The sequence below is a fragment of the Clupea harengus genome, chromosome 4 (genome assembly GCF_900700415.2).
Source record: "Clupea harengus chromosome 4, Ch_v2.0.2, whole genome shotgun sequence".
Lineage (NCBI taxonomy): Eukaryota > Metazoa > Chordata > Actinopteri > Clupeiformes > Clupeidae > Clupea > Clupea harengus.
This window is the reverse complement of record NC_045155.1, coordinates 21,444,716-21,469,460: the sequence shown is the minus strand read 5'-3', so window position 1 is coordinate 21,469,460 and position 24,745 is coordinate 21,444,716. Positions and strand designations below refer to the sequence as shown.

Here is a 24,745-nt window from a genome sequence, read left to right as displayed (position 1 = left end):
TGTTTAAGGATTAATTAATTTATGTTTTGTATGGGCATTTTTACCAGACAGTTTTTAATTTAGTTTTAGGTTCAAAATGGTAAAAAAAGAACCACCTAATGGAAACCCTGCAGCAGAGTAGTGACTGTTCTCATTGGTTGGGTTTCATTTCCCTGGGCGTTGCCTCTGAGTCTCCACTGCCTTGGCTCCCTCATTGGCCTCCCCACTGTCTGACATCACCACCCAGGTCCTTGGGATTAGCATGCTGTCACTGTTTGGCCTGAGATCTGTCCTGCGCTACAGGGTGATCTATGGAGTCCCAAGGTTGTCCTCTGCATCACTTGGGTCCCTCCCTCCCAGTCTTGAGTCTGAACAGTGTGAATGGCCCCAGTGCGGGCGCATGCGTCTACATTCATCTGTACTCCTATCGCATGGCCTGCACCATCCTCTCCTATGCATGCGTCTACATTCATCTGTACTCCTATCGCATGGCCTGCCCCATCCTCTCCTATGCATGAGTCTACATTCATCTGTCCCCCTATCGCATGGCCTGCACCATCCTCTCCTATGCATGAGTCTACATTCATCTGTACTCCTATCGCATGGCCTGCCCCATCCTCTCCTATGCATGAGTGGCCAAACAACATCTCAGCTATGAACTGAATGTTCTGACACTTGGTGTGCTTTCTCCTCAAACAAAACAAAACACTTGAAAAAAACATGACAGAAAAATGGAGGGATTCAGGAAAGTAGGGAGGAGGTAAACTATGTAGATGGTGAGGGAACAAACTGTGCTTGTGCCATTACTTTATCACTAAGAGGTTTTAACTGTGGCTCATTGTTCTGGTACAGCTGATATGAAATTGATGCCACAAACCAAACTAGCTCAGATTAACTAAGGAGGATTGTTGCTTTGCCTAGAAAGAACGAGGCCTCTGATGACCTTTGATGATGCCACCCCGGTACCAGCTGAGACTGGACCCTCTGTCTTGACATAGATGTTCATGTGCGCTAACTTCTGCCATCTGATTCTGCCTTCTGGCACCCAGCATTGACAGAGAAGCTGGCAGGCCCGGAGTTCTGTATTGACAAACGGCCAGTACATTATCTATAACAACCGCAACCGCCATAATGACTGGCCTGGAGCAATCTACCTAGGTAATGATGGCGGCATGCTTGGCTGAGCCAGATGAAAAGATAACGCTCGCAGCGCTCACCCGTCCCCATGCTGCCTCCAGCTTATGAATAATTCCCCCCTCTCACCTAATGTTCTTCATTTGTTCTCCTTCACAATCAGTGCCTTGCCTCTGAAACCCCTTTGTCTTTTCATCATCAAGCTTTTGTCTTTGCATCATCGTCTGCCTTCCCCTGACTTCAAGGAGAATGTTATCTTCTCAAGGTAGGAGACGAACTGGGCGCAGTCTAGTTCCAAGAGTCCGAGGCCGATAGTGAGACGGGCAGACAGACGTCCAGACTCCCTTGACATCTCTCTTCACCACACCTGTGCTCCTCCTTGCCTTAACCCAATGCATGAATGGAAATGAGATTCAGAACATGATGGGCCTTGTTTACCATCTGCTCCAATGCATGCAATCGATCAAGGACATGTCAGTGGGGCGTGAAATAATGATTTCATAAAGGCCCTGTATCTCACAGTGTGGCAGTAGCCTTGCTGTCTGTTGGGTGTGACCTTCATCAGTCTCATGGTGATGGCTTCTTTCATGTAATTCATAATGACACACTGTTACATTTTTTTTATATATATTTTAATCACATTATGCAAAGGCAGTCATTTATAGAAAGGACAGATCCTTGTTGGAAGATGCATAGACACCACCTCGGGCTCTGGTGTTGATGAAGATAATGCAGATATGGGTACTCATTTATTCAAACCACCACAACAGATAGTCACATACTTTTATTGTGTTTGTCTGCTTGTTAAGGATAATAAACATCTGTATTGCCGCATGGTTTTGTGTCCAGCTAGCTGGCTGCTCCCAGACGATTTATGGACGTCATCAAGGTGGAAGTTTTAAAAAGTTACAGGTCACCTTCCTTGCCAACTGCGGGCTCATTTCCAAAGCTGTGTATCGTGCCCGTAAAAAGGAGGGGAAAATTGATTAGCATTGCTAATGAGGCTTTCAGCACGTCCTCAGGAGACACAAAAGAGCACAATCAAAATGCTCCATTTTGAACTGGGTGGCCATTTGGCATCATACATGTATGGAATGAAATTTAATATTTTGTGTCAGTGTCTGTCAGACCTTCATCAGTCGGCTATAATTGCTTGTTTTTTTAACCAAATGTTCTGTAATATTTGCAGTTGAGGCAGTTTTTTCAAAAAATAAACAATAAAAATGGTTGCAATGCTAATTCCTGCTCGGAATAATTGCATCTATCAGCATGTATCTCTCTTGATCTCTTGGCTGGTGGTTTGTATCGGTAGTGATTATCACGTCTTCTCCACTTTTATGTTCCTTTAGTTTCCCGAGTGATGGTTCAAAGATTTTCTTTCTTGTCTTTTAATCTCCCTCTTATTGAAGCCTTGTAGATAAAAGTCTTTGCGATTAAATCATGGCATTGAACACTATTCAGCTGCTGTAGATAGGCTTGCACTGCCTCTCAGCTTCTGCTCTAAATCTCCTTACACTATGGGGTCGGACATTTAACACAGTCCACAGTCAGAGTGAAGACTTTCTCATATATACTTAGATTTTTATGTCACCTCAGCACACAAGAAATCCATGATCATCCCTGGGGAAAAAAGTAATAATGAATCTAAATAATTAGTGATGAGGAAATATCTGACAGCCAGCATGAAGTCATAAAGTTTCACTTCCTCACTGTGTCAATGACACAATGGGGGAAAAAGAAAAAAGGAGCAATTACAGCTGTTAGCCCTGTAACAGTGTGTGTGTGTGTGTGTGTGTGTGTGTGTACACTGTGTTTATGGTACTATTGTCTAATGTAGGTCTGCAGTGGGTGATGTTCCACTTTTTGCTTCCTTTACAAAGCAGATTAGTGCACAAGCCAAACCCAAATGCCCTGTACCTTTTCCAAGCTTTTATCAACATAACATCTGTCCAAAAAAAATGATAGTAGCTACATGTCCAGTAATTCCACAATATTCCAGTGTGGCTGCTCTAGTGTTTCGTGCTTGTAACAACTTTACATCTACTCTTGTGCTTGTTTCAGATATTACTTTTCTGAGTAAATGAGTGTAGGTCGTAAGTAGATGTCTGCGCATGTGTGTTTAGATTTGTGTCATTTCTCTGTGCGTGTGTGTGTTTGCATGAGTCTGTGTACTTGTTTGTATGTGTGCATGAATAGGCATGTGTGTGTGATGGGATGAGTCCGTGTACTAGTGACACCGGAGGAAAGCCTTTGCAAATCAATAAATCAGCCAGTTAAGTGGCTCAAAAGAAAAAGGAGCTCTGCCCTGTACACACGCACATAACCTTTCACCTTTGAACAAATGTAAGCTGGAAATCTCCTCAATGAGTCGGGCTGCTGATTTAATTGTCAGTGTAATTATTTATTGATGTGTGTTTGCATGCACATGCGTGTGTGTGTGTGTGTGTGTGTGTGTGTGTGTGTGGCACACAGAGAAATAAGGGATGAGTGTAGCTGTTATCACTGGGTGCCTCTGTATCTGTTTACCAGCTGTATTTGTTCTGTCCCATGGCGGAGGGTGATTAGACAGATCTGCGGTGCATTAGTCTATCTCCCGTTCAACCAGCGCTAAGCCTGCCTCTCAGACTGCCACCACCGCCACACTGACTTCAGATCATTAGAACCCACCCATCTTCATAGAAATGTCACCGCCACACTGACTTCAGATCATTAGAACCCACCCATCTTCATAGAAATGCCATTGACGTGAGGCTGTTTGTACTAAATGGACAGCATCCATTAGAATGCCCTGTGACTTCTGTACTGGTGTGATGTGAATACTGAGGGCCATGTGTTCCGTCACATCAGGGTTTCCAGTTCATTTTAGCGCCTTGAGCAGACCCATTTTTGGTCCTCAAACAGACACATTTGTCAGATTATATGTAGCACTGCCAGAGCCATTGGAAGAGTCATGGTTTTGCTGTCTTATAGCTGTTGGACAAGGCACAAGCCCTCGCAGCCTTTTTGTTCTAGAACATACTCAGTGTTCCTGAGAATGTTGGAGCCGCACTGAACTTATATTGTCTTCAAGAGCTTTTAAAAGACTGTCAAATACTTGTCTGTTGGGTTGGGAATGAAAAGGAAAAAATTGTAGAGAAACAGGGCAGGTTATGTTGCATTGTATCAGTGTTGTGTTTTTCTTGCAACACGGTCGCAGAGCCATGCTATAGTGCTGTCTTGGACTGAAGTTAAATCATTTGGATGTCTTAACGTTTGTAACCTGGAAGACTGTCCCAAGGCTGTGCAGAGTTTCCAGTGAAGTGAGCCACACTGGAGGCGTGCTCAGTCTGAAAGCCCCCGTAGGCATTTTTCTACATTTTCTTACAGTTTCAGTTTCATTGGCCAACGCTTGAGCCACAAGGGTGTGACACTCTCTAATGTAGAAATGCCAGAGTAACTATGTTCAGCTATTTGTTTTGAAGAAAGTCTGGCCCCTTGAATAAATATGGAGCACAGTTCAATTCGGTCCTGTTCTGTCCAGTCCACGTCTTTCTTTGTTCACTTTAGTGTGGAGAAGCGCTGGTTTGGATTACTTGGGGGATTGCTCTTACATGTTGGTTTTCCTCCTGGCAAAATGTCAAAGGTTAAAAATAATCCTAGTTGCTTGTACACCCACTTGTTTTCCTTACAACATTCCTGTAATAGCAGCTTTGACATGTAGCCTGCTAGCAGTGAGCCGTGGCGTCTATTAGTCTCAGTGGCGCTGGCTGCTAACACTGGGGGAGGCTCAGTGGTGCTCCTGCCCGCTGTGTTTCTGAGTGGCTCCCGCCGCCCTACTCCTTAGCCCAGTGTCACGGGCGAGGCATCCCCCCGGTGGGCCCTGCCTGCCTTGCTTTCCTCTTGACACCACTCTGTTGTCATGACGGCAGCGTGGAAGGGAAATGGCGGCCGCTGAGCCTCTACAGGCCTCTTGGGCACTGATGAATGGGAGCTAATGTAGTCGCTTTCTTCTGGTGTCGTGAGCGATCAGGAAATGGTTCCTTAGGTCTCATTAGGGCTCCGAGATGCTGTGTGAACGCTGCTATGTGCCATGTGGTGGGATGATGGGACTATCAGACACGCACACGCACACACATATACGCACACATACACATATTCGCACACACACACACACGTACGCTCACCACCGCAAATATACACCTGGTCCCTAATGCAAGGCTTCTCTGGGTGCTGTTTGTTTTCCAGAAGGAGAGGTTTTTCCTTCAACCAACAACATCTGAATAGCATTTGCATTTAAGTATAAAATGTACTTCTTCAGTGTAAATTATTTAATTGTGGAGAGTACTGTATTTTCCCAACTGTTAACTGCACCGTATGTAAAACCATTATACCATTATAGTATTTTATGTAATTTTATAAAACAAACCCGTGTATTGACCTGTCTACTAGCCGTTTTAAAGTTGTATGAAGTAGGGATTTCAAGCAAAAATATTACACCTACACCCCCTCCCCGCATGCACACACACACACACACACACACACACACACACACACACACACACACACACACACACACACACACACAAACAAACACAAATACCCCTTTCCCACTCACATTAAAAAACATTTCTTGAGCATTTATTTAGTTACGGTGTCGTGTGGGAATGGAAGCTAGCTTCCTATCTAAGGAAAATTTTTAATAACTATAAACGGAATGGAATGGAAGAGTTCCATTTACATGAAATGATAGCTAGAAAATCTAGCTCATAGTCTCCTCGATTTCATTTTTAAAAATTAAAATACAAAAAGGTAGAAACCCTCAGGGTGCCTGTACAGCTTCATATTAACATGAGTTCATCACATGCTAACAGCTGCCACCTGTTAAGATGGTTCCCTAAGCTACAGATGGGTAAAAACCCAAGTTCATATTCACTTCATATTATAATGAGTTCATATTACACACACTAGCAACTACAAACTGCTAAAGGTGGTTCACTAAGCTAGAGATAGCTAGGATAGGATAGGATAGATTAACTGGCGTGATACCCTCTCACCCCACTCACGGAGGTTCTCGCTCCATATCATCCTGGTGGGAATGCACGATACCCCTTACTTTATCATTATGGAAGGCTGAATGGGACTGAGTGTGAATGAAAATGTGTAATCTAGCCATCTTACCCATTCACGCTTTACCTGGCAGAGTTACTGTGCGTGTTATATGTGTATAGGCGGCACCAGAGTATTAACCGCAGGGCTGTAGTAATTTGACAAAATCAATGTATAAATGGCTGTTAATAGTCGTGAAATCATGGTATACGAGTGAGTTCAGTCATCCGTCTCTAATGGATGAAAAGGAGAGAGACTGCATACCACCAGTTTGCTCTTTAGCTCATCACAGAGACTTTTCCGCTTTACTGAAAGCCGGGAAGTGTTGGACAAAAACGTATTTGTTAAAAGACAAAACATTTTTTGTTCAGAAAAGGGCACTGCAGCCACCATGCAGTGCTTCAACAGTAGGAGTTTAGCCATATCAGGACACTCTATGTAATTGGATTAGTGTTTGTGGAGTGCTTTATTTGAGATTACACAGATTAAAAACCCAAAGCGTTTGCTCGGCCAACAAGGTTAAAAGCATCATCTACGTTTTATGGCCACTGAGATTGATGCTTTATAACTGTTCTCTATGACCTTGGGTGTGGTGGCCTATTTATTGCTTTGGTAGTCAGCATCGTCAGAAGGCACAGCTGTGAAGTCACTTCTGAGACAGCCAGCTATGGTAAGGTTTCTGACTTCCTTCCATTACCCATTTATCATATATCATTCTATATGGACATGGTTTAAGACACTCGAGTGCTGCAAAAGTCCCATTTTCCACATTTTGTGGCACAGTTTAGAGAGGGCTAAATGTTTATCAAGAAGGAAGTTCCTTCACTGTGTCCCAGGCTCTCTTGCCTGACCCGGTCTGATGTTGCTAAACTGCTGTGCCATCTGTGAGTGTTTAAGGGGAGCTTGGGTTTCTGGCTTCTGCTGTGCGGTGGAGCAGTTAAGCATGCGCCGCACTTAAGGGCTGCCTGTTACCAGGCGATGGTGTCTAAGGAACGTGAACAGCATTCCCAGCGGAGCAGGCACACATGTTTGGGTAAAACTATGCCTGGGGACGCAGAGCACTGAAACTCCCAAGCAGTGTTCATGCAGGAAGGCACAAACACAAGCACTTGGATGCACACACATACATGCACAGAGACACACACACATAAACACACACTTACCGCTGCTTGCATTCTTGAACTTAGTGAGTTTGTGCCTTCATTTGCACCATGATGTTGTCAAAGGCAGGAACTAGGTCAGATATGTTTGAAAATTGGCCCAATTTGAGTTTCTTACCTGGCACGTCGAGGAGCCCACAGCTGCTTTCAATCTTGGTGGAGCAGGGAAAATAAATGGATCCGGTTCAGTGACACAGCCTGCTGCCTTCACATGTGAAACGTTTGTGTGATTTGCAGTGGAGGGGCGTCAGTCTGAACTGGCTCTAACATTCACATCGTTCACATCTGACAATCAGTGATTTCTTATTTTCTCTCCCACCTGTTCACATGACAATTCATCTTGCTCTTGCTAACTTCATACAAGAAAAAATGACTTTGCTAATCACATACTTAGGATATTGAAAAGAGTCTCCCATGGCCTAATTGTCTGTGTGTGTGTGTGAGAGAGTAACGTCATACATGGCAGGTCTGTGTGGGTGAGAGTGGGCTGCTTGTGAGTAGCTGTGTGCATGGCTCCAGGTCTCAGCCAGATGCTAGGGGCCATCCATGGGTCAGAGTCAGCCACATAATCATGCCTCTGTGCTGGGCAGGGCTGGGCTGGGCCTGGGGGCTGGGGGCTGGGCGTCTGGGGTGGCGGGTCAGAGCAGTGTGGACTTTAAACATCTGTCTCACAGCCCTGGCCTGTTACTGACCAGACTGTGTGTGTGTGTGTGTGTGTGTGTGTGTGTGTGTGTGTGTGTGTGTGTGTGAGAGTGTGAGTGTGTATGTGTGCGCTTACTGCGCTATTTAACTTTGCAAATTAGTTAGTTAGTTAGTACACAAACATGTAAAGTGCATCAAACATGTATGCACATAAATACACACACACACACACACACACACACATCTCCCTATCTATAAAGTGTTTTATTGTTTTTCTGCATGAAGGTAAAGTCTACTGATGGCACAATGGGATCAATCAAACCTCGTCCCAGACTCGGGCATGCAAACCCATGTAAACATGACCTAATGTGAAAGCCCTCAAATTATTCATTGATACATTTTCTAATATGCAGGCTTTGAAAGGGGGGGGGTTTGAAGAGAGAATTTAATTATCACCTACACTGTAATTAGGACCTGAGCCTGGAACACTGTGAGTTATGTGGCCCCCCAGCCCCAACCCCATTCACGTGGCCCCTCAGCCCCAACCCCATTCACGTGGCTCTGGCTTCCTCTCACTCACAAAAGCCATTCCTGAGGATTAGAGAGATGGAAGTGACCGCCATAAAAACAACAGCAAGGCTTTCAATGGAGAGAGAGAATAGAGGATAAAGAAGGGGGCTGATAGGTAACCTGTGTGTGTGTGTGTGTGTGTGTGTGTGTGTGTGTGTGTGTGAAGGGGGGGGGGGGTAGGTCTGTGTTGTGTTTGTGTGTGCCTATGTTTAAGAGAGAGAGAGGGAGGGAAAGAAAAACTGCAACTAACAGAAAACCATTCAGTCAATGTCTGTTCAAATGCCAGACTATAGAATATAGGGTTGAGCCTTCGGTAGAGACATATACGCATCAGTCATGCCTAACATGATGTCTATGTTCAGTGTGACATATCAGTGTCTGTCCTCCCCTTTTTAACCCTCCTGCTGTTTTAGCACTAGCCCATCTATACATTTACACAAGAAAGTAACCACTTTTCTTAAGAATCTTCTGATGTAGTACATTTCACACATGGAATTTAATATGAAAGTTGGCCGATTGTAATCTCTTACTTGCTCCTTTACGTGCAGCCTCTTACTGGCTGGCCACAGCTGCAGGCTTGTCTATGTGGGTGCATGCTATGGAGATCAGGTGTACTCCACACACCCTCCACACACCCTCCCAGCCAACAATGCCAATGGCAGTGTGGCGTCGTGACCGGCCTCTGTCTGAGTGAGTGCCATTAAGGGCCAATTAGAAAGCGCCCATCAGCAGGCTGCAAAAAAACAAAAGGCAGCGCAGCGAGGCCCGCATTATCCAACGCCACAAATCAAACAGGAACTTGGCAGGCGGCCATAAATATGCTCATCTCTCCGCACTCTAGTACAGCGACTAGTGCTGTGTCTTGGCTCTAAGGGGAGCATTCCTAGTGTGTGTGTGTGTGTGTGTGTGTGTGTGTGTTTGGCAACCTGGTATTTCCGTTCAGCTATGTTCCGATCTATCTGTCGTACACAGTCTCTCTCTCTCAATCTCTTCCTATCGCTCTTACCCTCTCTCTCTCTCTCTCTCTCTCTTTCTTTCTTTCTTTCTTTCTTTTCTTACTCTCCCCCTCTCTCTCTCTTTCTCTCTCTCTCTGTCTCACTGACTTGCACGCACACACATACAAACACACACACATTCCGACCATACGGCACATATGGTGTAAGACACTACAGATAATGCAATTGCTGTCAGATATTGCATGAGTATATTCCCTAAAGCCTGTGCTGTCAGTGTTCTCTCAGTGGGGCTGAGCTCTATTGGGGCTTTGTGTGTTTTTACAGAGGGGCCCAGGACAAATTAACCCTCGGAGGCCAACGCTTGTCTGTCACATCCTCCTCTGTTATGTCGCGCGGCTGTCCCTATTGATTTCCAGAGAGAGCGAGGGAAAGAGAGAGAGAGGGTGGAAGAAAGGAAGAGATAAAGCTATATAGGGGAGAGGAAAGAGGGTGGTATCTACCCTCCAACAATCAATCAGATGGTGTAGCGATAAGGCGCTGGATCACAGACTACTTGCTGGAAGAGGCAGGTGACTAATAGTCCTGTCTAGAACTCAAGAGTTGATTTTCATTTGCCCACAGTGAAAAGGCACACTTGGGTGAAAAACAAATCTATCTATGTAGACACTTGTGGAATCTACAAGAATTAAAAAGTGTGTAATTGTGCAGGATGGTGTTAGCTGTTGTACACTGATGTGTTTTATGTTGTGGCATCTCTTGGCAGTGTTTTGGGATTCCTGTATCTTGTCAGAGTTTCGCCAGCAGCGTTCTCAGAACTCTTAATCTCAAGGATCAGTGCACAACCTTTCGATCCATGTTTCAAACTGGGTCTCAAGCGTGACGCTAAGTGCCCCAAAGCGAACTCTCTCTCCACTGGGCTCATCCACACAGGGTAGGAAGCCCAAGCTGCAGACCGATCTAACTGCTTCCTGTCACACCGTTCCCATCAAAACGGGACTCAACTGTCAGGCAGCAGAGATGGAGAACCCGAAAGGAAACAAACAAACAAACAAACAAACAAGTGGACCTTAGAGAAGCAGGGAGGGCTTAGATAGCCATGCCTCATTGGCAGTCTGAGCTGGAGGACATGGGTGGCTGCCATGCTATTTCCGCCAGTCCCAAAGGCGCTGCTTTCTGAGAGAGAGAGAGAGGGAGAGAGGGGAGGTAGGGAGGGAGAGAAAGAGAGAGAGAAAGAGAAAGAGAGAGGGGGAAAATTCCAGAAAGCCCGGGTATCCGTTGGGCTGACGGAATTCTTTTGAAGTCCCTTGTGCGTTTGGAATGCTCGGAGCTTGGCCGTGCTCTCTTCCATATAACTCATGGTTAGAGAGGGAGTAGATGAGTCAATTAATTTATCACCCCATAGACATTCTATGGACCATAGACCTGTAGATCATTCTGTCTTTAAAATGGTTGAATTACCCGTCCTACACCAGGCGTAGGCACATGTTGGCGCAGGACAGGCGGAGCAAGCGGCGGAGCCTGGTCTCATTGGGGTTGTCTGACATGGCATCAGGTGCGCCGTGCCACGCCGCGTGCTCATATATAGCCTCCTCATGGCAGTGATGCATGCCCACATACCACCTTTTGTCTTTCACAAGCTCCACTCTGTTCTCTGCCTGCAATCTGCTGCTGCCCGGTCTATTTCCAGAGCCGTCCTCCCGCTCGTCAACACACCCTGCTCCTGAGGGGGTGGGGAAGGACATGCTCTCCTGTGTTGGAGGGCAGCGCTTTGGTCTTCTACCCCCCTCTCATTACCCTTGGCAACTTTGGCACCCCAACTGGGTGAAAAATGAGGGGCACCACCAGGCAATGGCAACGGGACTTGGGGGTCAGCGATGCTCTTGTTCTCGCTAATGAGGCCGGGTTGTTGGCAGGAGTGGAGGGACGAGAGGCGGGGTGTGTGTGTGGGGGCGGGGGCTCCTCTGAGACGCGCGCTGTAATGCACGTCTCTGCGCGTCTCTGCACGTCTGTGTGCCGTCCTGCGCGTCTCTGCACGTCTCTGCAGCCGTCCTGCGCGTCTCTGCGCGTCTCTGCACGTCTCTGCGCGTCTCTGCACGTCTCTGCAGCCGTCTGCGAGCCGCGAGCTGAGTGAGAGCCGGGGGGTCCCAGGGGGCCACTCGTTGCTGGCTTAACAGCAAATGCTTGTACTTCCCGAAGAGCTTAGCGCGTGCAACATAGCCCTCCTTTCCTATGCATGGCGAGTGCGTGGTTTGTGTGTGTGTGTGTGGGTGCGTGTGTGTGTGTGTGCATGTTTGATTGATTTACTCATATCGAAGCAATATGCCACCTAATGAATGAGAGGAAGCTGGCAAGTGGTTAATTAGCATGGTCCCAGGCTCTAGCACCGATCAGGAGCTCATTAGTGCAGGTAGCAGTCATTATCTTGCGCTCGCGTGCGTCACACTATGTATGAGATACTGTCTGTCACCCTTAACACGCGCCTATCAGACATGCTGTAATGAACCTTTTTATCATTTTTTCCACCCTTTACACTGGTATATGTGTGGAGCCACCGGTGCTGTCAGATGTGGCTGAAGTTGCTGTTGAACTGCTGTTGCTTTTGAACCTGAGGGAAGTGGAAATGTTGCCTTGTGAAAGCATTTCCAGCAATTAAGTGGTTAGGCCCCATATTCTACATCTCGTTCAGCTCAACTAAACAAAGTAATTACAGTATGCATATGTCGCTCATGCTCTGCTGACTGTTCATTTGGCAAACAGAGGGGGAGACATAAAAAGAGAGTATATGTTCTGCTCAAAGGAGTCCATGTTTGACTGCCTTCCTCAATGCTTTTTTTCTGGACTGATATTTTGGTGTGATGTAGGTGCCTTTAGCCTTAGCAGGTGGACACCTACCTTCCATATATAAGCTCACTTCTGAAGGATAACATCCCATGATGTCTTATTTTCCTTACTTCTCTCTTCTTTCTTTTTATTTTATTTTATTTTTGCTTCTGCTGTGTCTGTTGTCTTTTTCATCTTGCCTGAAATGTGGTTGCCAGATATTTTCAAATTGATAACGTCCTCATAGTAATATGTGAGTGTGGAACATTCTGTCATTACTTATCAGAAAATGTTATTTTTGGTTGAATAGAAATCTTATAGGCTAATTTGCATCGGAGGTAGGGTGTTATCTTTTTAACTGTCTCTTTCTAGATAGGACAGTCACTTCACATTTGCTTAACCACTGTCTCTCTCTCTCTCTCCCTCTCTCTTTCTCTCTTCCTCTGCTACAGCCCCTTCAAATAGATGACAACTTCTGTGGGCAGGACTTTAATCAGCCCTTGGGTGGGACTAGCACCATTGAGGGGCTGCCGCTGTTTGTGGACAAGGAGGATGGAATGACCTCAGTAGCAGCCTATGACTACCGCGGGCACACGGTTGCATTCGCAGGCACCCGCAATGGTCACGTCAAGAAGGTAAGGTGTCCTCTCCCATGTCTGACACTCTAAACAGCACCTGATTGAATGATTGATGCCTCTGTGAGCTGGTCCATTCTCTCGGCCCTCACAGTTTTCTGTTCGATATTCTGAAAGCCGCTTGGCTTTGAAGGAGATGCAGAATAGAACAGTGTTTGCCTGCGAGGGAAAATGTTTTCCTGTCATCTTTGCAGAAAGGCTCGGCTGGGCTGTTGGAATTTGATTTAAAATGAGTTTCTGTTCTGGGAAGGAACTTTCATGAAGTTATCACACACACACACACACACACACACACACACACACACACACACACACACACACACACACACGCTACCTTGCTAAGTCTGCTGAAACCCAGTCCTATAGTCCTTGTGGGTGACCCCTGCTTGAGGTTTGCAAGTGTGGGTCTGGAAGAGGAGGCCTGACGGGGAGGTCTTGAGTCAGCGGATCTGAAACGATATCCCATGATTGGAATCACATTTCCCCTCCGCCTCCAGCTCTTCCTGTGCCCAGCTCCAGCGCTGACTGCCGGTGTCATCCCACAAATCGATGGCCCATGCACATACCAGTGTATGAGTGTGTGCGCGCATGTGTATGTTCTCGGTTGAGTAATTGGAAACGAGTCCTCCCCTACCCCTCATAACTCCTCTCATCCCCCCAGGCCCGGCGCTTCTTGAGGACGAGCACAGCTCAACCTTGGCCGCTCTCAAAGACGCCGCGCTGAACAGCTTCAGCGGGACCCTTTTTTTAATTGCACCTTGACCAACCATCGGCTGCAATCTAAACAAGCTCTTAATGAACCAGTTACCTCTTCCAGGCGAGCAGGAGAGCGGGCCTGGGTGGCGGGCGAGGGTGGAGGCAGCGGTGGTGGAGCCGTCTCCCCCGGCTGTGAGTGCGGAGCGTGCTGGAGAGCAGGCGGTGGGAGTGGGGCCGCGCCGTGCCGAGTCCAGATCGTTCCAGGCAGTCTTGTTTTATTGCTATTCATTTGGAGTTAAAGTGTGTGCCGTGCCCTAATGAAATGTAAAGCTGCAGTCTATTGATGGCGCCTCATTGTAATTCCCCCGCTCAGTCAGAGCTGCTGGAAGGCCTTATTGATTCATCTGTATGAATATATAATCAGGGGCGTAAATCTTAGCAGTGGCGGACAGCTGGGTGAGTGTGTGTGTGTGTGTGTGTGAGTGTGTGTGAGTGTATGTGTGGTTTATTTGTTTTTTGTGTGTTTGTGTGTGTGTGTCTAATGCTCATGTCTCCTTCAGTGATTGTGCTTTGTGTGTGTTCCTTTGTGTATAATTTCCTCTTAGGTGGTGGCTTGCTGTGAGAGGTGTTTGTATTCAGCACCTGCTCCAAATGCCTCATGCATTACACTTCAGTGGGCATTTCAAGCACTTTAGCACGAGTGGGAACATCATGTGTTTGCTCCCAGCGTTTGCTTACAGAGGAAATCTCTGTATTCCCGTCCGCCTGTCTCACGGTGCGGGTGTTGACCGCGTGTGGAGGCGTGTGTGGTGATTCTCTCTTGTTGCGTGGAATAAATACGCCGCGTCCAGGTAACCCCTCCCCGCGGGGCTGTAATGGGCCGGGGCGGCACGCTGCGGAGGTCTGGGTGGCCGGCGCGGCGCGGAGGTGAGACTCATCCGGCGTGTCTGTTTCCCATGCGTGAGCCAGGAGCACAAGGTCACTGTCTGTGCTCTAATGGAATTCCAGCGCCGGCGCCGGAGCCTAGAAATCTCCATAAAAACCTGGAAAGTGCTCGGCGCTCTATTTATAGCCAGAGAAATACCCCTGCATGGCACCGCCAAAGCAGGCACTCGCGACCTCTGTGGCTGATTGTGATTTTCGCTTGATTGTTTAAAGAAGAAAAATTCGCCAGAGAGATTAAAATGTGTGTGTGTGTGTGTGGGATGGAACCATATGCTGAGGGCTTCTCTTTGTCTTTCTCCGTCTCTTCTCTTCCACTTCTTCTCCTGCAGAAGCTGACAGTCTCATACAGGCGTGTGGGGAGGAGAGAGAGAGAGAGGCATGGCTAAAGCCTGTGTGGCGTGTGGTCATCTCTTCCCTAACTCCAACTCCAACTCTAACTCTCTCCCCAGCGCTGATATGGGGGCAGTGAGATGTGCAGCTGCTGCCAATTAAAAAGCCTCATGAATAACTGAGCCATCTGCCTTCGGGCTAGGCCGTGAATGCAAGGCCCCCTTACTCACCCACACACACACACACACACACACACACACAAACACACATTCTGTGCACGTGCCATGCCATGGAGTTTGAAAGTGTCGGAAGCTGTGGTGTACGTATCCAGGCTGGAGGTGTGGAGGGTGGAGACAGGCAGGAAGAGAGCTAGACTGTGTGTGTGTGTGTGTGTGTGCGCGTGTCTCCTGCGGCCACTTAGGATTCCAGCGCCACTGGCGATGCTGATTAGCACGTTTTAACGCCGCCCCTCACACGCTCCTACCTCCATGTTAAATGTCACTTTAATTAAGAAGCATGATTTGATTTGAGTTCATTTGCTGAGTGACTCGTAATTAAGGGTAACATTTGGAAGAAATGAGGTTAGTGTGTACTTTGTGTGTGTGTGTGTGTGTGTGTGTGTGTGTGTGTGTGTGTGGAGCAGGGAGGAGCTCTGCTGGAGCCACATGATATGTTGGACCTGTATGTCCACCGAGTCATTGATAGCATCATGTTTAGCTCGTTAGCATCCTGACAGGTTCAGCAGTGGATCACTGTGGATAGATGTGTGCAGGCCATGATGTCTCAGCTGAGCCACAGTGTTTGGAGGAGAGGAGAGGAGAGGAGAGGAAGTGAGTTCTCTTGTGTGAGGCGTCAACATAAACCCCACGTGGCCTTCCTCTCTTCCTCATGGGTGCTGAGGGCTCTGGGGCCTTTGTGCTGTCATTAGCATTTACTGTAGCCCACTCCTATACGCTGTTTTCGGTGTCACCTTGACTTCCTCCCCTCTCTCTCTCTCTCTCTCTCTCTCTCTCTCTCTCTCTCGCTCTCTCGCTCTCTCGCTCTCTCTCTTGCTCTCGCTCTCTCTCTCTCTCTCTCTCTCTCTCTCTCTCTCTCTCTTTCTCTCTCCATGCGTTACTAACTGCCCATGGCCTTCACTCTGTCTCCTGAGAGATTGTGTTTGAGTAGCACTCCACTCCCCGGGCTAGGTGTACGGCGACGGACGGCGGAGAGCGACAGCCAACCGCAGCTATCGACAGCCTCGCTCTGAATCTCCACTGCTCCACTCTGCATAGCTAATGTGTGGTGGTGTGAAGAGACTGCCGCTCAGACCTGCATCACTAAAAAGCTGTGGGCTAAAGCGCTGATTGGGCGCATGTGGAAGCGCAGTTTTTCTGGCGCTGCAGGCTTCAATCTCAGGTGTGGCTTATTACCCGAGCGCCCTTGAGAGAGGCACTTAACCTGAATGGCCACGGCCAAATACCAGCCTCTATTAATGGCACTGGCATTAGGTTGTTATGTGGGGTGGGGAGTTGTTAGTGAGTATTGGGAAGCTAATGCAATCTGGTAGATGGAAACAGCTTGTAAAAAACAACGACATTATTAGTGTCAAAATAAAGGCGATTGCGTAAAGCATTTGATTGGCAAAGTGGAAACAATCGGCAATGGAATTCCAGATAGAATTTGCCACGGTGTGTGTCAGCACAGCTAGGGTGTGTGTGCGCGTGTGTGATAGAGTTAAACCACAGAACAGTAACTCTGTGTATTCTGCCATTTTCTGGCTCATTTGTTCTGATATGCTGATGAGGTGGCTAATGTTACGGCCAGCAGCAGCTGGGTCTGTGTGGCTGACGTGACGTGACGGCACACAGCGGGGATGATGGTCACTGTCAGGTGCCGCCGCGCTCCACTTCTGCTCACGCCACTGCCTCCGTCTGCGGGGGGCTCACTGGGGTCCGTTGGATCACTATCTGAAATACCTACAAACCTAGGGGTGTGTGTGTGTGTGTGTGTGTGTGTGTGTAAGGGTTGTTGTTGTCAGTCAAAGTAAGGAACAAAGACGCTCATCTCTGCTGGAACGCGCTAGAGACGGACCAAAAAGCAAAGGGCACTCGCCCCTCCCCGTGTATCTGCTGTGTGTGCAGCTGTGCCCAGAGTACAGTACAGGGTGCCCAGGAATCTCACCTGATGCCAGGGACAGCTGCCCGACCAACAGCTCCCAGCAACACATCTGCGTCTGGCCCCTGACGTCAACCCTCTGTTCAACAACTGCTGCCACACGTCTCCATTCTGGGGAGTTGGCAGGCCGGGACAGCTGCTCCTCCGCTCCTCTGCTCCTCTCCGCTCCGCTCCTTCTCACCATCTGCCCTTCCATCATGGTGGCCACGGCTCCAGCCCGTCCACTCCACGTCTCCCCCTAAGTTCACACAGGAGTGGCTTTCTCTCAGTCAGTGGAACGCCACCGTGCTTTTCACCGATGAGTCCTGACACCTGCGGTGGCCAAGCATTGCATCCGTATTTGTTTTGAACCCTAACTATGCAGAGAGGTTGAGCGGCTGACATCATGGTGTAGCGCTACAGGAATGCTCAAATTGAGCCAAAGAAATGGCATTTCCCCTGACGCGCACTTCTAAAATAGAGTGCACCGTTTTCCTGGCAGGCAGGCAATGGCTACACACCTACAGACACATAGAGGCTTGCACGCATGTAGGAGCGGCACGGGGGAGATGCTTAACATTCAGAGATAGCCATTGCTATCCAGGGGTTGTATAATAGAAGACCTTTACACAAGCAGTAGGTGCTTGCCGCTGTGTGGCTTTGAAATCCTCTGAAAGCGTCTGGTTTAGCTGCCTGCTGAGGATGTTAGCATCAGGACCGTTGGTGACTGCAGCTGCTCCATGGCAGGTCTGACTGCAGAGGCCACCAGAAATACTGTCACTTCCTCGCCACCTCATTACTCTCTGGTCACTGTGATGACAGAGTGCCTTGCCATCTGCATATTCACAGCAAATACAGTGATGGTGTGCTGTTATTCCTGTCCCTCTCTCTCCCTCTCTCTCTCTTTCTCTCTCTTTCTCTCTCTCTCTCTGTCTGTCTCCCTCCCTCTCCCCCTAAACTCCTTCCTGGCTGTTGTCTCGTGCTCCTCTGCTTGTCTCGTTTGTGGAGTCTCATCACGGTCTAAAGGCGACACGTTCTGCTGGAATCCTAATCGTCTCCCTCCTCCCTTCTCCCTGCTCTGCGCTGCCTGTGTCTGGAGCTCTAGCAGCAGCGTGAGCCTGCGTTGCCACCACTGCAGATAGCGCCTCCGAGGAGCCGTGAGTGTAATGTGGAATGACCGCTCCCTGCAACATCAGGCTAACATGCCTATAAGAGCACGTCCTGAGCCCAACACTTTATGACAACGTGGAGAGCACTATGTCGCCAGAGACGGTATCAGCTGACGGCTCCATGAAATGTCGGCCAGTGATGTGGCAGCATTTTTGCCGTCGGTCAACACGGGCTTCGGCTATTTTCTGCTTCCAGTCAGAATGTCATAGGAGAGAGAGAGAGAGAGAGAGAGAGAGAGAGAGAGAGAGAGAGAGAGAGAGAGAGAGAGAGAGAGAGAGAGAGAGAGAGAGAGAGAGAGAGAGAGAGAGAGAGAGAGAGAGAGAGAGAGAGAGAGAGAGAGACTGACTCTGACCCTGGCGTCTGACGGGCTGTGTTTCTCTCCAGAGGAGTCAGGTGCATAGAGAGGCTTCCTGCAAGTGTGGGGTGAGGCAGGACGTGACTTTATCGCATCTTGTGCATATCTGAGAGGAAGCCTGTCCACTCGGTGGAAACAGGAGAGGCAGGGGACATCGGATAGTGGTTCTCCCATGACTCCAGAGCCGGATATGGAAAGATTCCTCTGTGGCTTTGCTCGATGAATGGGAGTCTGTCCTCACATTTACTTTGCTTTGAAGCCGCCACCACCCCATGTCACAAGGGTAGCCTAATCTTCTTTGGGTCCTAGATTAACCACCCGAGCCTCTGATGTCTAAAGAGTTGGGGAAAGAGTTCCCTCCTGTGACCGCACCAGCAGAAAAGTCAGGAAGTTAAAGGTGAAAGTCTGAAGGCACAAATTGAACCCCTTCTGATTTTGCTGTAAAGCTCTTTCAGAATGTGGACAAACCCCTTTCCCCCTAAACCATTCTAAAGCAGTGAAGCAGTGGGCTCATGTTGCCTGTGTGTCAGGCTGTACCTCTCTGGGAGCCTCCGAGGTGTTCACATCACCCTGCTGCACCCCAGCAGCCATGTGTGACATGTTGGCTTGCTCCGGCCCCTGAGGTGCCACTGTTGGTGTGGTGGGGAGATGGGCACAAGGGGACATACCTGTGAGACTCTGATGGCCATCACCCCTCTCCAGGCCGCTGTGATTAGCAAGTAGGTATCAAGCTCTTGGAGAGCCCCTTGCAATCAGACTAAAGAGATCCTTGGGTAAGAGCAAACGTGTGTGTTCGCACACACACACACACACACACACACACACACACACACACACACACACACACACACACACACACTCACACACACACTCTGTCTGATCATGGTCTATAATTTTAAAACATATTGTCTGAGTGTGCATGCATTTTGGTTGGAGTCTACCAGACTGCCTGACACTTCAGAGTGTGTTCAGGGAAGAGGAGAGGGCTGTGGAGTTGCTTCACGCACACACACACGCACACCAACGCGCACACACACACACACACCTACACACACACACACACACACACACACACACACACACACTTGAAACAGTCGGCCCCCTTTGATCTTCTGGCGTTGGGGACTAGGAATGATACCCTTTTCCCTCCACCTTGTCACAGCTAGTGTGCACAACTCGCCTGGAGATATATAGCAACCATATCTGAAATGGTAACCATTCTCAACTTCTTTTTCCGTTTCCTTTCTTGCTTTCTTTCTTTTGAAGCAAGCTGGAAATTGTCCCTCAGTAGTGGAGGAGAAATCACTGTCTGATATTGCATTCCATTGCAAAGGAGCGCAGGAGCGAATGGAAAAGAAAACAAAAGGACAGAGAGAGAGAGAGTGAAGGAAGGAAGGCGCACGTAATGAGAGGTAGCGTAATTCTCCCATCTGTTGGGCCTCTGCGTGCCAAGTTCCATTGTGCCCAGACTGGTGCTAGATTACTGAGCATGATATCAAAGTGCCACTCTCAGCCCCTCAGCGAAGAGAGGAGAAAAAAGAGCGGGAGAATTGACACATTCCCTCACAGAACAAGCCTTTCTCTCCCCGGGCTTTTGAGCCCATTGTGAGGGGAACAATGTGCGGAGCAGAAAGGCAGGCGACTGGTGAGAATGTAATCTCCCCCGCGTGGAGCGTGGATGGAAACGGCCCCGCGCTTTCATGGGTGGGCCCCCCCCCCCTTAATTAAACGCCACAGTCTTAGCTGGCTTCCTGAAGGGGCCCCCTCAAGCACCCTGCCCCTCCCCCTCCTTCCCCTCTCCACCCCTCATCCTCCAGGGCCACCCCCAGCCTGCACGAGGGTCCAGTGTCAAACTGCCTCTAACAGGCTCCTGCACATCAGAATGAGAGTAGGAGGGAGACCTGATGTGGAAGGGGTATGCAAGTCTCGCTCTTTCTTTTCCACTTCACTCCATTTTTCCTTTTTTTTTCTCTCTCCTCCTCTCACCCCCCTTTTCAATACCTCTCTGTCTCTCATTCCCCCTTCCCCACACACATTCACTCACACACTCACACACACACTCACACACTCACACACTCACACACTCACTCACACTCACTCACTCACTCACTCACACACTCACATTGGAGAGCTTTTGTTCTTTGGAAAATTGGTCCCGCATGGTGTCTTGTGCACTCCCCTCTCTCTACGGGAGAAGTAAGGGATTCAAGGACTACACACATAGTCCCATCTCTCACACTCCCATAACACCAGCTATATCTCTGGCCAAAGCGCTCTCATGTTACATGCTTTTCCAACAAGGTGATCCTTTGCCTGTGGAAGAAATACAGTTCTAACAGAGAGGACAGTTATGACACCCGTACTATTCTATGCCTGTGTTTGAGCATATGGATGTCTCAGGTTGGCTTATAGTGCACATGCACCTCAGGAACGGTGTGTGTGTGTGTGTGTGTGTGTGTGTGTGTGTGTGTGTGTGTGTGTGTGTGTGTGTGTGTGTGTGTGTGTGTGTGTGTGTGTGTGTGTGTGTGTGTGTGTGTGTGTGTCTGTCCGTCTGTGCCTGCTACTCTGTGAGGCACTCCTTGACCTGTCACTACATTGCCTTGCTGTTTAATGGAGAGTAATGCTGCCACTTCTGGTGACCATCTGAGTCAGACTTCAGCTGGTCCGCTTTGATATGTCTGACTGGGTGGCCCCATGGGCTGCAGGGTTGGTGCCTCTTAAACCAGGTTGTGTGTACGTGTGTGTGTGTACGTGTGTGTGTGTACGTGTGTGTGTGTGTGGCACCTCAATAATCAAACTTTTTTGGCTCATTGCTTATTTTACTGTTGTAAGTTAAGAGGCCAAGCCACCCCCAGTATCTATGTGGCATTCCTAATAGTGCTTTCATTTTAGATGTAGAACACCAAACCTTTTCCTCCTCAAAATGCAACAACCCATGCGACTGCAAGTCTAGACAGGGTGGGTGGACAGCATACAGCACATTGCCCAGGGGATTGTGATGGTCTAGCCAGAGTACATATTATGACTTCTGAGCTCAGGCCCGATCAGATGAGCAGCTAGATGCAGTATGCATTACACATGTCCAAGGGAGTGACACGGCTGTGGTTCATTTCACCAAGGGTTTGCGTAAGCAAGAATGTCTGCTGTTGTTTAGTGGCCCTGTCACCACAGAGACTTGCCCGCTGGATCCTGTATCCGCTGCATCTGCGTCGGGTCCTCCCTCACGTGGCACATCATAGAGCCGTCATTAAAGTTATGTGATTCTCCTGTGACCGGGTCACCCTCCTGACCCTTAGGTCGTCAACCCATGTGTCGGCGTCTCCCTTGACGATAATTGAGTCCTGGTCTCTTAGTGGCCATAATCACTTGCCAGTGCCTCATTTGCACTGTGGCCTCTGGGTGGTCAGTTGAAGGCACCTCTGTGGAAGTGAGACGTTAGACTGGTATTATGTAACTTCAAACGCTGGAGTGCACCCCTACCACAGCAACCCAAACAACAGGAATCTGAATCTGTCCTTCTGATATCAATATCAGACAGACATTCCTCTCACGTTCCCTCCTGTTCATTCCTCTCTGTTGGCATCTTCAGGGGTATTTCTAGAACTGTCTCTTTCACTCTTCTCGTTCTCAGTTCTCTTCAGTGAAAAGTTCACAAACCTCCCTTGAGCATTCTCCGGTTGCCAGATGCGCTTCTCTTCCCCTCGCCCCTCTTTCTGTCCCCCCCCCCCCACATAATGTGTTCTTGCTCGCAGAAAGAACAGTCAGGCTCTAATGCTCGTCTGATGAAACAGAACATAGGGGTTAATCCAACAGATTAAAGATTTTTTTTTAACAGGACAGAAAATGAATAGATAATAGTTTTGTGCTCTGATACTTTCGAAAGGTTGGATTAACCATGTCTAAAGGAGAAGCTTAAAGACTCAAAGTCAGGGAGAAAGGTTAATTGTTTTTCTGTGAATGCGCGTCTTCTTTCTTTGCCAGTGCATAGAACAATGATGTGGTTCTAAGCATTTATTCCTCTGACAGCACATCACCCACCATGGAGCGGTGAGCTCATTATGTGTCCAGACTTTTGTCTGAGCTGTGGAGACCACAGCTGCTATATTTATGATATGTAACCGCCTTCACTGTGTTAGATGTTTTTCCTACTGCTATGATTTATACTGACGTGTTTATTGGCAGGCCGTCTATGCATAGTATTAAAGGTTAATGTCAATACAAAGTTAGGAGGCCATTTTAGCAAGTGCAATTGGTATCCTATCCCCACTCCATTAATTTGGCTGTGACATTTGACAAAGCCAGGCTTTTTCATTTGGCCTCTCCTCTTTTTTCATCCAGGGTTCTCTCTCGCTCTCTCTCTCTCTCTCTCTTTTCTGTTCATTATGAGGTGCTAATTTATTTGGCTCCTGTGTCCTCTCTGCTGTGCTCTTTTTGTTCAAAGAGGGGGAAGGAAAAAAAAGAAAACTGAAAAGCAAAATGGCTGCTGTCATGGAAACGTGTTCTTTTTGCCCATTCTGTCTGATATTGAGTTAAATCATTGTTAAAGCAAGCTGAAGTGACATAACGTACTGTAAAATGAGCAACACCTGCCAGTTTTACCACAGCGCAGATTGTGTTGTGCTTCTGCCATGAAGAGATAGACAGATACAGAGAGGGAAGACAGCGAGAGAAGGAGAAGAGAGAGTGAGACCCCAACCTTCCCTCCCCCTGGACCATCTGTCCATGCTGGGATCTACACCCCGAGAGACGTGGCTGGACTCGGGGAGAGAGCTGGCAATTAGAGTGGCATCGCCACGCCTCTGCCAGGCTGGACAGTGCGCCACACCGCACTGCGCCACGCCATGCCATGCCACGCCATGTCATACCACGCCTGTTGTCTGGCTGCCAGAGAGCTCAGTACCAGCGGGATGGATGGATGGATGGAGCGAGGGATGAGTGAAGAGGGGGGTGCCGGTGGAGAAAACATTCTTGGCCGAAGGCTGTGAGTGTCCCGAGGGCGTGCCGCAGGTCTGACCACGGGCGCCACTCACCTTTTGGCCCGGCGCATCTGCTCCCGCCGACTCGTCCTGTCCGCCCCTCCCGCTGCCACGCCGCTCTAATTGTGCCCCCACTGACTCCCTGGCCTAGGTCCTTCCCAGCATGCTCTCTGGCTGTGTACACGCGGCTGGACGCCCATCCCAAATAGCTGCCACACAGCTCCTGCCAAGAATGGCTTTCTCCCCCTGCAGACAGCCAAGCGCCTTCATAAGGTTCTATGGTCAGAAGCCATAGATCTTAACTGCACTTTTGGGAAAATGACTGACATATGTCTTTAACCTCATTGAGATGCATCAAACTCCTTACATTAAAAAAATAAAATAATCAGTTTCACCATCAGGCCTGGAGACGTTTCTGGAAGGGAAAGGCCAAACACCTGAGTGCTCTCCACTCAGACGAGCGCACACACTCAGACTCGTGCGGGCCACTCGTGCCAGTCGTCCTGGTGAACGCGGCGGCCACTTGTGCGAGTCGTCCTGGTGAACGCAGCCCCTCTGCGCTGCCTCTTTGTTTAACCTCCTAATTGGATGGAGTCCTGCTTGACAGTTGGAGGCGCTGACTCAGTGCAGACTGTCATGTCTGACACTAGCCCCCTCAGTGTCTGTCGTGTTGGCATGGAGGCTGCAGAAGCTGGGAGCCACTCCCTCTCCTCGCCCCCTTCTCCTCATCCTCCTCCCCCGGAGCTGTTCTCAAGGGATCCACGGAGATGCTTAACTCTTTTATCGGAGGACAGTCAAAGACCATTAAGTGTCTATGAGATTTTCTGTTGAATGGAACATACAGTTTTTTTTCAAACTGAATTGATGAGCACTGTTGTGGTTTTGCGGTATATACTACTTGCTCTCTACTCCGTCGTCAGGCAGCCCTGGTGTGTTGGTGTGTGTTGGTACTGTGGGATGGTGTGTGTTGGTGCTCTGGGATGGTGTGTGTTGGTGCTGTGGGATGGTGTGTAGGGTGTGTGTTGGTGCTGTGGGATGGTGTGGAGGGTGTGTGTTGGTGCTGTGGAGGGTGTGTGTTGGTGTGTGTGTGTGTGTGTGTGTGTGTGTGTTGTGCTGTGGGATGGTGTGTGTGTGTGTGTGTGTGTGTGTGTTGTGT

At 48.6% G+C, this 24,745-nt stretch overlaps 1 protein-coding gene across 4 annotated transcripts in view; it reads left to right on the top strand.

Moving 5' to 3' along the window:
• plxna1a (plexin A1a) overlaps positions 1-24,745 on the top strand; it is a 165,582-nt gene that overhangs the window by 22,903 nt on the left and 117,934 nt on the right. For all 4 annotated transcript variants that reach the window (XM_031566759.2, XM_031566757.2, XM_031566758.2 and 1 more), the window contains exon 3: positions 12,799-12,981. In XM_031566759.2, the coding sequence (XP_031422619.1) occupies positions 12,799-12,981 (183 nt within the window). The remainder of the gene's footprint in view (positions 1-12,798; positions 12,982-24,745) is intronic.